Raw genomic sequence first — 14,983 nt, 5'->3', positions numbered from 1 at the left:
TAGGATAGGAACACTCAACTGAATGATACAATTGGTAGATATAGTTAGCAGACTTTAGATATTTAGATAGCTCTACAGTCAATGTTGATGTCTGCAATCTCAGTATTGCGATTACAGCTTGAGAGTTGAGAGCTTATGTGCAATACAAACGAATACAGAATATATTCCTTTGGTTTCCAATGGAGCCTAGCTCTTTACAAGAATGAGGTTTTTTTTATTTAAAGCAGTTGGGGAACATTGGAATCAAGATGATAAACTTAAAAATTTAGGTTTCTACTTGAATTTGAAAAGTTACAAGCAGATAGGTGTTGAGTCCCATGGGCTTTATACTAGTTAGGATGAGAAGATTTCAAGATTGATAATGCAGGTTAACAAAGAAACACCAGAGTATGAATGAAAACATTTAAAAGGGATTTGAGTTGTCATTTCAAATTCTCATGTTTATATTAATATTTGAATGCCTTTAATTTAAAATTAAATTCAAATTAAAATTCCTACGATCAAATCCAGAATTTTAAATGAAATTCAGGTTTAAATCTTTCAGGCCCTCACCTGACAGACTGACACTTGAATAGTTATGCTGAATAGGAAGAAGCTGCAAAATGCTGAATATTGATCATATAACTAGTAGTAGGGGGAGAAGCAAGAGTAAAATTTCAACTGAATTGCAGCTACCCAATCCAGCAATGTACCGGCAGCCTCGCTTGCTTGGCCGGATACTGCATCATTATAAGGTGAACTATGTGATCGTTTGGTAAATCTTAAAATAAGTAATTTACGACTTAAAATTAATAAATGGCTTAAAAGTGATAAGTAGATAATGTTTATAAGTTAGTTAAGTGTTTGGTTAATTTTACTTATAAATCAGAATTTTTTTAACTTAAATGAACTAAAATAAATAATTTTTAAATATGATTATCTTAATTCATGACTTTTAAATTAACTTAACATTTTAAAACATAAATTTTAAAATTAAAATTGGTAAAAAGGTGAAAAATCAAAATAAGTTGAGAAAAAATACGTTATTACTAATATTCAATTTATCAGCTTATAAGTTATAAATTCAATTTATAAATTGAGTCGACAAACACTTATCGATAAGTACCTTATAAGCTAATAAGGTACTTATTTAGTGGTGGCCAAAGAGGGAAAGTGGCTGCATGGTTTAAGATTATGTACAGAAAAACTCGGTCACTATAATGATTACCTCCTCCTCACCGGTACTGATAGCAAAACAATGTCATAATAATGTTACAACTAATACTATATCTATCACGGTCCCTCTCATAACAGCTATGTCATAATACACCTTCACTAATTGGTAACATACAAAGTGTTGCAACGACTGATAATACCTATCGTACAGTCCCTCCCGTAGATCACCAATACCTGAAACTCTTTTCTTTCCAGAAGGTTTTGACTAATATCTTACTAATTTTTATCTTATTTGTGTAGATTCTCTTAAGAGTTTAAACTAGTGATTCAACACTGTCTTAACAAAGAGATTGTTTTCAGAATTTAAGCTACTAAAGTAACTTGACCATTGCACCAAATGTATGACATTCCTGTATTTCCAATTTTGTGATCACTTGATACACCCTTTACCTATATTTAAAGTTGTTCCACATTTTCAATTTAAGTTCGTTTTCACATGCGTAGTACGAATGACCACAGAATGTAAAAGGTAAGATGATACGTAATAAAATTCGAGACTTTGACACTACAAAATTTTCTATATAATAGAACATGTATCTGTATAACCATAAAAAGTGGACTATTAAACATTCTAGGTACCTTTCATTTTCCAGCTAGGTAATGCAAACCTGCGCATTCTACACTGTGTTTTTGAGCATCGCCAGATAGGAATTGCCAACTCTCTATTGATCAATGAAAATTAATAATGCTGTAGGCCCCTAAAATTATCGTTCGTGCAGGAAGCAAAAATACCACCAGCAAATGCATGTGCTGTGATGCAACAAGCCTACTGAATCGTTTCATCGATTCCCTCCCATTCTGTAACACGCCAGCAAACTTGAACTGGCTTTGCTCCATGTTAGTCGATGCCACAGGCTTACCCATGGCGATGCTGGTATTGGAGCCACGTGTTGCGACAAGGGGCCACCAGACATTGTGCCTTTGTACTCTCTGGGCCTTCCTTGCTTGTTTGAGCTCTTGGCGGATAACATCTCCGACAGACTTCAAATATGATCTCATGTCATGATCTCGTAGTATGGTTCCTTCCGAACCATATGATGAGCGGTCTCTCAACATCTCCAGTGGATGCGGTGAATTCATAAACAAAGACTGGGCAGCTTGAATCTGCTTCTCTGCCTCCTTTACATCAGAAATTGGGCAGCTTAATATGTATAGACCACTGCCGGACGGAAGCAGTTCATGGTGCGGAGAAAACTTCTCATCTGGCTGTAAGATTAAAAACTCCCCCATTGGAGCATACAATAAGCCCTGTTATGCAATATTGAATCAATTAATTAAGTGATTTTCATAACGAGAACTGTAGGCCATACTGTTTCCTGGAGTAACTCATCACCTGACTTTTAAGACATGGATGATTCCTAAAGTTTCCATTGACTGCCTTCAGAAGCTCTGCCACGTGGTTGGGATAATTGCACGAGAAAGCTCGGGGTACTATGTCTCTATGCATTGCAATAGATTGGATATGGCTTTTAGGCAATCCAAGCTTATGAAGCAAACGATCTCCTCCACACATAACTGAGGGTGCCCCGAAAGTGATTACAGGAAGTAAAGAAGAACGTGGGACCTCGCCTCTGATCAGCAGCATAAGGTTCACTAACAGGGATAAGCTTCCTCCAAGAGAGTGCCCAGTAAATCGAAAAATGGCATGACTACCATACTTTTTAACATGATCCCGGACCTCGGGCAACATTTGCTCATATATTCCCTTTGCAGCCTCATATATACCCCTATGAACAAGCACATCAAGTCCCTGTCCAGAAAAAAAAGAGTACCACATCATTCCAATTTCTGAAATCATAACTTTGACAAAACACAAATAACAAAAAGGCAGATAAAAAGAACCTAAATTACCTCGAACTGGATGGGCTCGAAGAGTAGATTGGCCTGCCATGATGCCACTGACTCAGACCCCTAAAATTAGATTCCAAGAACATATCAAATAAGCAGCACAATAATTAGAGACATGCATAAAGTTGCAATTGAAATTAATCATTTGCTGCTGAAAATAAGTATGCCAGAAAAAAAATGGATCAGTTCTCCTGATTTATACATCTTACAAGACAGAAAATTCGTCACTAGTGATCAGAATTTTTAGCTACCTGAATGACGAAAAATCTTGTGGCAGACCGATCATCATCACATATGAACCACCCGCAAGGTGAAGAACTTGCCGAGTTCAGATCATCTGCAACAGCCTGCTTTACTTCCTCCTTTGCTGCAACCACAGATGTCACTGAATCAGTTGTCGCAATAAAAGAGGCCATGTCTCCATTCATCATATCAATATTGTTCAGCATATCAACATTGCCAATACTTCCTCTGCCTACTTTGGCTAAGTCTTCACTCGCTTCGGCTTTTGAAGATTTTAAAGTAAGTAGATTAGCAGTGCGAGAATGCAAATAAGAAGCAGCAGATGCAGCAATTCTATAAGCAGTAGATCCACTTGTGTGATTTGCATCACTCTTCTCTCCAAAGACTTCCAATGTACCATCTAGGGTTACTTTTTCTTCTCGAACCTCCAATGAATCTCCCTCTTCTTGAATCTGAGCTGAAGCATTCTCCTTTTCCTGAGCTAAAACTCTCTCCTTTTCTGCATTGAACGCCAACTCTTTCTTGTCTAATGATGAAGTCACAAATCGAAGTCCGTGACTTTTTAGAAGCTTACCTGGCTGCACCACCAGATAAATGAAACTGAATCTTTTCAAACATATACCTTTTAATAAAAATTTGCAAGACCCTAAATTGGTATAAAGTGAAAAACCTCTCACATTACAGCCAAATGTAATACTTACTTGAAATCTCATCATACTGGCAGAAAAAATACAACAAAAAAATCCAAAAGACCAGAACTCCAAAACATCAAAAATATTATATCATTCTAATGACAAATAGCACATGATTCTAACACACTTTTGAGTATATATGAAAGGCCATATTTCACTACAAATAACTTAGTCTACATATTCCACAGCTACAAATCACAGATCACAGATCACAGTAGTATAAATCATGGATGACAAATACTAGAGATGAATTTCACATAAAAATCCAATATATGTAATATTTCATAGACTAAATTAATTAGTTTATATAAAGAGTGTACCTTGATCTTTGGAATGGAATAGGCCAAGCTACCCAAGTAAGACATCTTAGCATACAATCTGGCTTCTGCCAATGTAACTCTTCTTAGCATTTCCATAAATGATTTCCTATCTATTTCTACTCTCTTTTCATCATCATCATTACCACAAACATTACAATCACTTGTCCGATCATCAATATCTTTCTTCTCATCTACCTCGAATGATCCTCCAAAATCCCCACTTTCACGCTCATCTTTCCGAAAAGACCTAAACCGAAGAATCTTGAAAACCCAGTTCGTCCCACTTTCTTGATCAACAAGTTTCTTGTCATCTTCCACTAAAACAGTGTCATCAGTAGCAATAGCGCCCAAGGCAAACCCGGTCCCACCTCCACGAGGCCATAAAGATCTAAGAGCATCTCCAAGGGGAGTAGCTAAACTGGTTAGCTAAAATAATATAAAGTAATGGTTATGTAAAATTTGTTGAATCTGTAAGGTGTTGGACTCCAATGGTGTTAGCTATAATGGTTAGCTATATTTCAAAAACACTTTTTTATTGGTTTTTTTCAAATTGTAACGGTCATATTCCAACGACTATATTCCAACGGCTATATTCCAACGGTCATATTCCAACGGTCATAATTTTTTGGTTATAAATACCAAGTTTCAGAACTGAACTAAACACAAATTTTCTACAAACTCAAATTCATTCACACTTCTAAAATACTCATTTGTAATGGAAAACACCACACAAATGATTTTTGATATCATGCAAGCAGAAGAAGGAGCATGAAGCAAGAATGAGAATGAGTGCTGCTTACCTCCACCATCGACGACAAAGAGCAAATTCTGAATCGCATCACGGTGGTTCCACGATGAATCATCGTGTAATTGATCGAAATAGAGAAGAAGGTCATGCTAGATTGTATCGTGATTATTTTGCCGATACACCTACATACACAGATACACAATTTCGTCGAAGATTTCGTATGCGTAGATCGTTATTTTTGAAAATTCAAGAAGCAGTTACAATGCACGACAATTATTTCACTCAACGAAATGATGCTGTAGGAATGCGCGGATTATCATCACTCCAGAAAGTGACAGCTGCACTTAGGATGCTTGCATACGGAACGACAGCAGATGCTATTGATGATTATGTTCGAATTGGTGAAAGTACTACAATAGAGAGCCTAAGAAGATTTGTTAAAGCTATCGTTGAAGTCTTCGGTGCTGAATATTTAAGACGACCAAACGATGAAGATGTGACCAGATTGTTAGCAGAAAATGAACAACGAGGCTTTCCTGGAATGTTGGGTAGTATTGACTGTATGCACTGGAAGTGGAAGAATTGTCCTACTGGTTGGCAAGGTATGTATACAGGTCATGTTCATGAACCTTATCTTGTTCAGTCAATCCACTCTGATTTCTTCCGCAAATCTGATTGTAATATCCAATAAACTTGGCCACTTTTTCATTGATTGTGCACCAACGATTACACAATGAATTAGCACTCCGATCACTCTCTAGCCTTTCTTTATTTTCTTCGCAATATTTCCAAATCCTAGCCCAATAGTTTGTATGTGTCTGATTATTTCCTTGCACGGGATCCATACTAACATTCAGCCACGCGGAAATAAGCAGCATATCCTCTTCAATCAAAAAATTCTTTGACCTTTTGCCTTTCTTCAGTTTCAAAGCTTCTTTTTGGGGCTGGGGCTGGGTTTGGGGCTGAGTTTGGGGTTGTGATTGAGATTGAGTTGGTTGAGAAAATATCAAATCTTCAATTTGTGAGACTGATCCATCATTAAGCAAAGAAAGAAACGAGACCTCCATCTCTATTACAACACAACAAGAATTGAATGAATGAAGTGCAAACCCCCAAATTTCTAAACCAAAACCCTAATTATATATATGTTCTATCAAAATAACACAGACTTTGTAAAACAAAATCCTAATTACATACACATAGCAATTTTGATTCAAGATAAAATCAAAATAAGTAAATACAAACTAACCTCTGCAATAGGCGGGAGAGAAGAATAGAAGTTGCGGGAGAGAAAAAAGACGCGCGAGATGAGCTGGATGATTATAGAAGAGGGTGTTGCAATCTTTAGAAGTAGCGTGCCAAACTCTGATAGCTAAAAATTTGTCTAACAGACGAAGACGGTTGGAGCGGTGTTTTTGAGCGAAGATATGTATAATTGGTACTGTTCACTGCCAGCTGGAGAGTTTTAGCTAACAGGGAGTAAACGTTGGAGTTGCTCTAAGAGGGTACTTAAATGAAAAACCCCACGGCTGTGCAAAAGATTTAGTGGCATTTGTACGAACATCAGACACGGTGATCTGTGATGTCACTAACCCTGCCGCTGCTTTTACAAAAAGCCCATCCATTTATCTACAACAATTTTGTATATTTGAGATATACAGATTGGTTGTTGAATAAAATGGTCGTGACCTGTGGGGTTTATAATGAAAATGGTGTGCTCTTCTGCGTTTATAACCAAACTCAAATGCTCCTTTTTGTCACCTAATTTTCACCCCTGTATTTCTCTATGTATCCGAGTTTTAATCAGATTAATTAACGATAAGTATTTTAATTAAGCATATAATTATTACATAAACTGAATTGCTGAGGAGGTGAACTGATAGATTAATATCGTTGTAACTAGTTTCCTTATTGTGGGAGAAGCGTGTGCAGAGTTTGTTTGAGAAGTGTGTTTGTGAATTGTGATCAGTTCCGTATAAAATGCCACGTGGACTGGAAGTGCAAGATGTCGTTTCCTGTCGGGTAACGTTTTAAAAATCCCGAGATCCGGAACCTTAACACTTTAATGTACTCGCTAACCAATATCTGTCTGTATCTGTTTTGCTGTACTATCGAACTGATACCTGCATGACTTCTTCTCCCGCCACGTAACCCCCCTCTTACTTATGACTCATCTACCATCGGTAATCAACAAAATTAATTTTAGAGTAATTGGGTAATAGTATCAGTTACGTGATAATGTATACTGTGATTAGGAGAAATTCACGCAACACCGCGTGCCCCGTTCAAAATTTTTTAAAATAAGTAACTTTAAATTAATAAGTGCCTTAAAAATTATAAGTAGATGAATATTTATTAGTTATGTAAGTGTTTGGTTAACTTTACTTATAAGTCAATTTTTTTACTAATATAAATAATTTTTAGAAAAAATGACAAAAATACATCTTTTTTCAGAGTTTGTGACAAAAATACCTCTTTTTAAAATTTTGGCCAAAAATACCCGTCTATTATGCATTTTTCAGTTGGGTATACTAATACGCATTTTAAAAATGGGTAATTCGTATTAAAAAAAATTGAAAAAATAAATAAAAAAATAAATAAATAATAAGATACGCATTCACAAAATGCGTATCACCCATTTGATTCTTCTGGTGATACGCATTTGTGACATGCGTATCACATGTTCTTCTCTTTTTTCTTTATTTTTTTTTTAATTTTTTTTTAATTTTTTTATGTAATACCCATTTTTCAAATGCGTAATAGATTTACCCATTTATAAAATGCGTATTAGAAGGGTATTTTTGGCCATAAACTCCAAAAAGTGGTATTCTTGTTACAACTTCTAAAAAAAAGGTATTTTTGGCCATCACCCTAATTTTTAAGTATAATTAATTTATCTCATGACTTTTAAATTATCTCAACATTTAAAAACAAATATTTGTAAACTAAAATTAATAAAAAGTGAAAAATTAAAATAAGTTGAGAAAAATGCGTCATTATTAATATTTAACTTATCAACTTATAAATTAAATTCAATTTATAAATTGAGTCCCGAAATTAGTACTTGCTGACTTTGTAACCAAAAGACAAACAGGCCCTACATAATGTTCCTTTTTGACTATTTCACAAGTGGATTAGATTTTGCAGTAACTAAATTAATTTTGAAAACCAAAAGTTCTTTATGCCATGTGAAAATTCAATATCTGCAATTACAACTGGGCTAAGCTACAAAACTGTAGCGTCATTTGTCATACTGTTATCTGCTCCTGCTCAATGCCACTCCTATTAGAATTCCATGACAAGGGAAATCTATACCTTCCAATGTAGAAAATTCTATCTAAAAAATTGACCTCCGATCATTTCAAAGGATTACAGCACACATATCTTCATATGCAGTAGCTGGCGAGCAATACTCGTGTAGCCAAAATCTTACTACTACTGACAACATGTTACAAGGGACAATTGACCCGTACGAAAAAAAAAATATATTTCCATATCTAACCAAGTATAGCCTTCACTTTCGACTTCTGCTCCTCTGTTAGTGAGGTAGGGAAAAGAACCTCGAATGTGATGTACAGATCACCTTTCTTGTTGCTTAAATGTAATGGCATCCCTTCACCTTTAAATTTCCTCACCTGCTTGGGTTTTATGATTGCCTGATTGCCAAACACATATTAGTATAAATTTACAGAAGTATCTTTCCGGGAAACAAAATTTTGGAAAAGAACCCAACTTTCAACCCATCCACAAAAACTCTACTATCAAGTTAATAATAATCACCTTTGAGCCGATTTCAACTAGATGATCGTCTAGATGTTTAATTGTCTTCTGAAAACCGACAAGAGCTTGCACCTTAAACCAGAAAAAATAAATATGAAAATTAGTTCAAGGTGATAAACTAGAAAGAAAATAAATAAATAATTATCATAGAACAAAAAGAAAGTATTAACAGCAAAAACATAATAACAATCTAAACATTTGTGACATTGGTTTGAGAAACTGTTTAGGACCGGTAGTAAACTGTAAAATATTTGTGAAGTTGGTGGTTGTGGGCGGGCTCTAGGGTTTTGAAAAAAGACAGGTAGTATCTAATCACCGACCATAATATGATTTAACATGAGTATGCGTGTCTGGAGGCAGGAGAAGAGAGATTTCAACAATTTTATACATAAATATTTTCGCGACAGGGTAAACAAAACGATATCAATTATCTGGTCCTTCATTTATTTACCAAAGTTATTGTAACAGTTGCATGCAAGTCATCTCCTTCCCTTCTAAAAACATCATGGGGTGCTGTACGGACTCGGAACTGCAAACAAAGTTGATAATTGTCAGTGACTATTTCAAACAGAGAAATTTCACCGCCAAGTCTAGAGAAAATATCGAACCTTAAGATCTCCTGGTTCACCATCAATTATAGGTTCACCATCTTCATAGAAGACCACCTCCTACACAAAGAAAACAATTAGCTGCTAAAATACTAAGAGAGTAAACACACTTGCACTCAGACAGAACAGGACAGAGTAGAAAATTTTGACAGCAATTCAAGATATTATTACAGTTATTTAGCAAATTATTTAGTAACTACGAGCCATGTGTTCCCAAAATTGGTCATGCATAAGAAACTATGATGTGGCATGCAGGAAAGAAAAACAGTATTGTTGGACTTATAGCAGAAGCAAAACAGGTGTCCACAGGATAATTAACATCTTATAGCTAATAATCTAGTCAAAATACTCATAGTAGCTTTTACGAAACATAAAGTTTGGCTTGTATAAGCCAATCAAAAAAAGCTTCCACCATAAGATAGGATTCCGTAGTCAAACAACTTAAGCACTACTTCTAAAAATAAAAAATAAACAAAGAAATTATAAAATATGACATAGTTAGGATGTAACAAAAATCATCTTTTACAATCCCGTTTAGTTGAGCCCAAAATGCAAAAAGCATCACTTCGACAACACTAACCTCGACATATACTTCACAAATATGAAACATGCAGAATACATAACTAACTCATTATTGGCACACATATTATAACCTAATGCTTGAACAAAACAAATTCAATTTATATTCTAGTGTCTAGGCACCTTTTACATCGTTAAATACAATAGTGCAAAGCGAAAGGAAAGAAATAAGGAACTTACTTCCCCATCTCGCATTCCTTTCTCGATATCAACAGTAACTTCATACCCCTCTCTTACATATTTGACATTTGGGCATTTCTCACAAACCTGGAAACAAGTAGCATTAGTGTAGGATGTCAATGCGACATAAATTAAGTTTTAAGATACTGAATTGAAAATCATAAATACAAAATTATAGGAGACTATTTAAATCTTAAAATTCATATATATAATATGTTTTGTCAATTTAAGGAATAACTAATAATAGAAAACATATGGTAGAATAGAGTTTTTCGCGTGAGGGGAATTAAGCGCAAAATCTAATTATATATTCCATCCAACACATTTGGATTTTATGGATATATGTATATATAGGGTGTTACTCCCTAAAAACCAATATAATACTAAAAACTAGAAACATGTCACAGATTACTGAATTACATACTAACAATTACTAAATATGAAAATAACTTGTATATAAACTATTTGGTGGCGATCACTAAATGACATATTACTGATCACTAAATTACAGACAATCACTAAATTACATACTACTGATCACTGAGTTAAAGGGGTAACAATTACAGATTTATAAATAAATTAGTTAATGATCACTAAATTATCTCAACATCCCTGATTACAACTACAACGATTACTGGTTTCTAGTTTTTATTCCAATATTGGTTTCTATTTAATCAATTGCCTATAGTTTAATACTAGAGTTAATTGTATTTCAGTGGCTTAATTGTATTTCAGTGACTATGTCTACTGGGTGCAGTCAATTTCAGGCCATGTTATTACATATAAAAGATGGTGGCTACGTATCGTGCTTCAAAATGTAGGCTACACTCTTTTTTTTGATGCTGTAAAGTTCATCACATTCTTGGATAAGACATATTTCTCTTGTATTAAACCACCACCACTAAACAGGTTTAATAAAAGAAATTGACGGAAGCCACCAATTTGGAATACAATTCCCAAGTAAAGCCACCATCTTCTATATTTAAAAAGACAGCCATCATTCTATCAATCTTGTAGAAGTTCAGCCACCAAAATGCAATTAACTCATATTATCATGGGTGGTTATGCTAGGAGTTCGATGCTTTACGAGAACTATATTACTTTTACATTATTTATACATATTATTATGAAGACTTTAAAAACTTCGAATATTTTTATTACTTGTTCCATATGAGAAATGAAGTGTCTGTGCGAATGTAGTGCGCACAGAAGGCACCTCAGTAAGTTTTGTACTCAAATATATAAGTGCCTACGCATAAATTATATAATTCATTCAAGATACTTGAAGGGAGTTCTATATACTTCAATAACTATTAAATATCTTAATAGATACTCCCTCTGTTTTGAAATGTTAGACGTTGTAGAAAACTTAAGGTGTCTTTTAATATTAGTCGTTCTCAAGTTTCTAAAATATGTCAATGAGATGCTGCCTACTTTACCCTTAATTTTGTTAATTCCTGATACAATATACTTAATGTAGATGAGTGTTAAATAAAAGCAGTACTGGAAATGACTACAATAATAAATGCATTTCAATCATACAGTTTAAGTTTCTTAATATACGTGCTAAAACCTTAAACGATAATTGAGAAAAGTAGTGTTTTGCTCGTTCATCAGAAGTCAAGATGGGAGAAAAAGGAATAGTGGATTAAAGTGGACTGAACCGGGATTTGAATAGTAATTTTTACTAGTTAGAACTGACACTAACGATGGCTTGCAATTTTTCTTCTACTTTCAAATTTTTCTCATTGCTATCTCAATCAGAAATCCGCAAAGAGAATTTGATAAAATAATATCTGCATACATGGGCTAATTCAGAGCAAATGTTGCAAAAGCATAATAATCAACACAGAGTACCTGCTCTGTCATTTGCTGAAACATTCCTGGACCAATTTGCTTGTGATACACCTCGTTCCGGCAGTTACAAGACCTCTTCCCTGGAGCTGGCTTTAAAACATTTTTCTCCCTCCACACCTGATTTTATGCAGATGCATCTTAATGAGATTAACAATACATAAGATATGATAGCAGGCTCATGATATTCAAAAACTGAACTCCAAATTAATATAGACAAGCATCAAAATGAACCACAATACTTGGGGATTTTTTTTGACCTAAATATGACTTGTGGATATATCCTATATTGCAGAAAAAGGTATATTCTTTGAATTTTGGGGATGCTGGATCAGGACTTGCAAAATGAGTGCAGGAATTCAGGAATTCTGATGCCAACGATATGTCATGCATATGCTCATTACTGTGCCTAACAAAGGAAAAGGTGGAAAAACACTAGCAACATATGATTCTACCGTATAATTATGTGTAGTGATCATAAATGATTTAGAAGGATCTGACCAAATATGCATCAGTCAAATCAAGACAACTTTAAGTAGAATCAGCTTTCAGTCCTTCACGACATTGACCGTGCAAATTTAGTACAGATAAAAAGAAAGAACACATAGAAATATATCCTAAGACATGAAGTTACCTTCATTGTTCCACCCATGTATAAATCTTCCAGAGTTGCCTCTAGTTCGACAATTACATCATCACCTTTTACAATTTTCTCTTCCTCGTCCATGGAACCTCCACCACCAAAGAACCTATACAGGTTTTAGCTTGTTAAAACTGTGAGAACAGTGGTCATAGACATCAATCTATACATGCAGCAGCATACTCAATTAAACATGCATAACAATCAGGAAGATTACATTCGGAAACTTCTCAAAACTGTACTCAACTATTCAAATTCATGGATCACACATAAAAAACACAAACATTCAACTCTGGTTAGGCTGCATAAGGAAGGAGCCAAATTAGAGAATACACTCTAGTTTAAGATACTTCTAAAACCACTTCTATCAATCCACAAATAATTTCAATTTTTAAACAACAAAAAGATCATATATAAAGAAAGAAACAAGATAACATACAGATAAATACGAAAATAAAGCGCCCTTAACAGTAAATACGCTTAGTAATGAGATCCATAGAAATAGCAAACCACAGTAGTCTCGGAGAACCCTTACTAGAATGCACATTAAAGGAAGAACACACTACAGGAACATAGTTCTTTTGATATGTGCATACAGATCTTAATAAAGTGTAATGTACCACGTGCGATGTTAAAGTTCCCTTATTCAATAATCACCATAAAGATAACATAAAGATTGAGAATGTGCCTATGTGCAGGCTATAGAAGAATTGAAGGCATGGAATAAACAGGTTTATATGTAAAAAGGCTATAAATATTACAAAAAGAGCTATACTAACTGAAAAAAGAGCATCTTTCAAAAATTATTACCAATCTATTAAATTATTCAAATTTTGATGTAAAAGGTTTAAAGTTCATGATGTAGACATCATTAAGTTTTGAAATATCCAGAGAAGGTATGAAATGAAGTTTCAAACAATTGAGACTTGAGAGATCATATGAACCACATTAGGACCTCTAGTGAATGCAGAAATGTAACTGACCTACTGCTCGAGTTATTTATAAAATTGATTTTGCACATCTATACTACAACAATCAAGCTGGATAATAGATGAAACACTTAATAACTTCTCATCATCATTCCACGGCTTTTTCTATTTATCACAATTGGCAAGTACATAATACAGATCAAAGGAAACAATTGACACCTATTAGCACCTAATCCTACTGTCCTATATGTATTTTAGTCGTAATTACACAAGGCATACGAAAATAGCACAATGCAGATACTAAATGTAGTAACAACTTACTGGCTAAAGATATCCTGAATGTTCATACCGCCACCTCCACCTCTTCCACCACTAGCAGCATGCTGTTTAAGTCCCTCCTCTCCATACCGATCGTAAATTCCCCTCTTCTCATTATCCGATAACACCTCGTAAGCTATTCATTCACCACAACAAACAATAACCACAACAAGTCACAATCGTCCGAAACCTATCAAGTAATTTCCACATCACTAATAAAAAACAAACACTTAACATAATTGTACCGTTATTAATCTCCGCAAATTTCTTATTCGCTTCCTCATTGCCTTGATTCTTATCAGGATGATACTTCAATGCTAGCTTCCTGTACGCTCGTTTAATCTGATCATCTTGTGCGCCTTTCGGAACTTGTAGTATATCATAATAACTCTTCCTACATTACATTTACACACAATCAGACAGAGAGAGAGAGAGGGAGGGAGAGAGAGGGAGAAAGAGAGAGAGAGAGGGAGAGAGAGAGCTACAATCAAAACTTACGCAGCGAGTGCAGAGAGAGCATAAGAAAACAAGCATAACAGATAAATGAGCTTCGATCTTCGTTGCGGCATTATAATTTGGCACTAAGATCTATCACTATGCGTGTGCGTGTTCGATCTCAGTGCAAAAAGCTAGGGTTTTGAATCTGATCAATAGAGAAATGGTGAATTAGAATTGAGATTATATTATATGATTTTATGTACCTATGCGGAGACTTCACTGATTCTACACGCACTGACTTGTAATTTTAATTGTTCTTCGCAACGTGTTCTGTGTGAGAACTGGCCAATAAGAGAAGACTACACCGACTTTTAGCCAATAGTTTGTTGCCACGTATGCTTCACTTCTCCTCTCATGCTCTTTTTGTGTTTTGCAGGTTAAAGGACTGCTATTTCTGACGCCTGAATTACGCCAACTGTTGGGCCTTCACTTAAAAAGCCCACAACAATGGAGTTGTATACAAGTAGTTATTAAGATATGTATTATGTGTGTTGGCCCAGTACATAAGGATTCAATATTGGGGATCTGTTC

The 14,983-nt window shown here is 34.8% G+C and overlaps 2 protein-coding genes across 2 annotated transcripts; both read right to left on the bottom strand.

Moving 5' to 3' along the window:
- Window positions 1-1,552: 1,552 nt before the first annotated feature.
- On the bottom strand, window positions 1,553-6,932 carry LOC141684517 (phospholipase A1 PLIP2, chloroplastic-like). The gene is made up of 7 exons (XM_074489533.1): window positions 6,316-6,932; window positions 5,119-6,135; window positions 4,319-4,744; window positions 3,315-3,884; window positions 3,067-3,126; window positions 2,549-2,965; window positions 1,553-2,463 (listed from the first exon to the last, which is right to left on the bottom strand). The coding sequence occupies exons 2-7, from the start codon at window positions 5,212-5,214 to the stop codon at window positions 1,885-1,887; spliced, it is 2,148 nt and encodes a 715-aa protein (XP_074345634.1). The 5' UTR covers window positions 5,215-6,135; window positions 6,316-6,932; the 3' UTR covers window positions 1,553-1,884.
- A 1,285-nt stretch (window positions 6,933-8,217) lies between these two features.
- On the bottom strand, window positions 8,218-14,722 carry LOC141683590 (dnaJ protein ERDJ3B). The gene is made up of 10 exons (XM_074488331.1): window positions 14,453-14,722; window positions 14,200-14,348; window positions 13,958-14,090; window positions 12,702-12,816; window positions 12,071-12,187; window positions 10,214-10,300; window positions 9,455-9,514; window positions 9,298-9,375; window positions 8,847-8,918; window positions 8,218-8,722 (listed from the first exon to the last, which is right to left on the bottom strand). Exons 1-10 carry the CDS (start codon window positions 14,521-14,523, stop codon window positions 8,564-8,566), a joined length of 1,041 nt encoding a protein of 346 aa, XP_074344432.1. The 5' UTR covers window positions 14,524-14,722; the 3' UTR covers window positions 8,218-8,563.
- Window positions 14,723-14,983: the final 261 nt, after the last annotated feature.

Source organism: Apium graveolens, chromosome 9 (genome assembly GCF_009905375.1).
Source record: "Apium graveolens cultivar Ventura chromosome 9, ASM990537v1, whole genome shotgun sequence".
NCBI classification, from domain to species: Eukaryota; Viridiplantae; Streptophyta; class Magnoliopsida; order Apiales; family Apiaceae; genus Apium; species Apium graveolens.
Note: the sequence above shows the minus strand (reverse complement) of the source record. Positions and strands in the feature narration are given on the sequence as shown.

What these genes read in the sequence shown, in the direction of transcription:
- LOC141683590 (XM_074488331.1), bottom strand. Translation starts at nt 14,523, where the DNA reads ATGCCGCAACGAAGATCGAAGCTCATTTATCTGTTATGCTTGTTTTCT. An exon ending in ACATGGGTGGAACAATGAAG is followed by an intron (nt 12,188 to 12,701) that starts GTAACTTCATGT and finishes GCATAAAATCAG; the next exon opens with GTGTGGAGGGAGAAAAATGT. An exon ending in TTCAGCAAATGACAGAGCAG is followed by an intron (nt 10,301 to 12,070) that starts GTACTCTGTGTT and finishes ACTTGTTTCCAG; the next exon opens with GTTTGTGAGAAATGCCCAAA.
- LOC141684517 (XM_074489533.1), bottom strand. Translation starts at nt 5,214, where the DNA reads ATGACCTTCTTCTCTATTTCGATCAATTACACGATGATTCATCGTGGA. An exon ending in CAAGATTTTTCGTCATTCAG is followed by an intron (nt 3,127 to 3,314) that starts GTAGCTAAAAAT and finishes ATCTAATTTTAG; the next exon opens with GGGTCTGAGTCAGTGGCATC. An exon ending in TCGAGCCCATCCAGTTCGAG is followed by an intron (nt 2,966 to 3,066) that starts GTAATTTAGGTT and finishes TTTTCTGGACAG; the next exon opens with GGACTTGATGTGCTTGTTCA.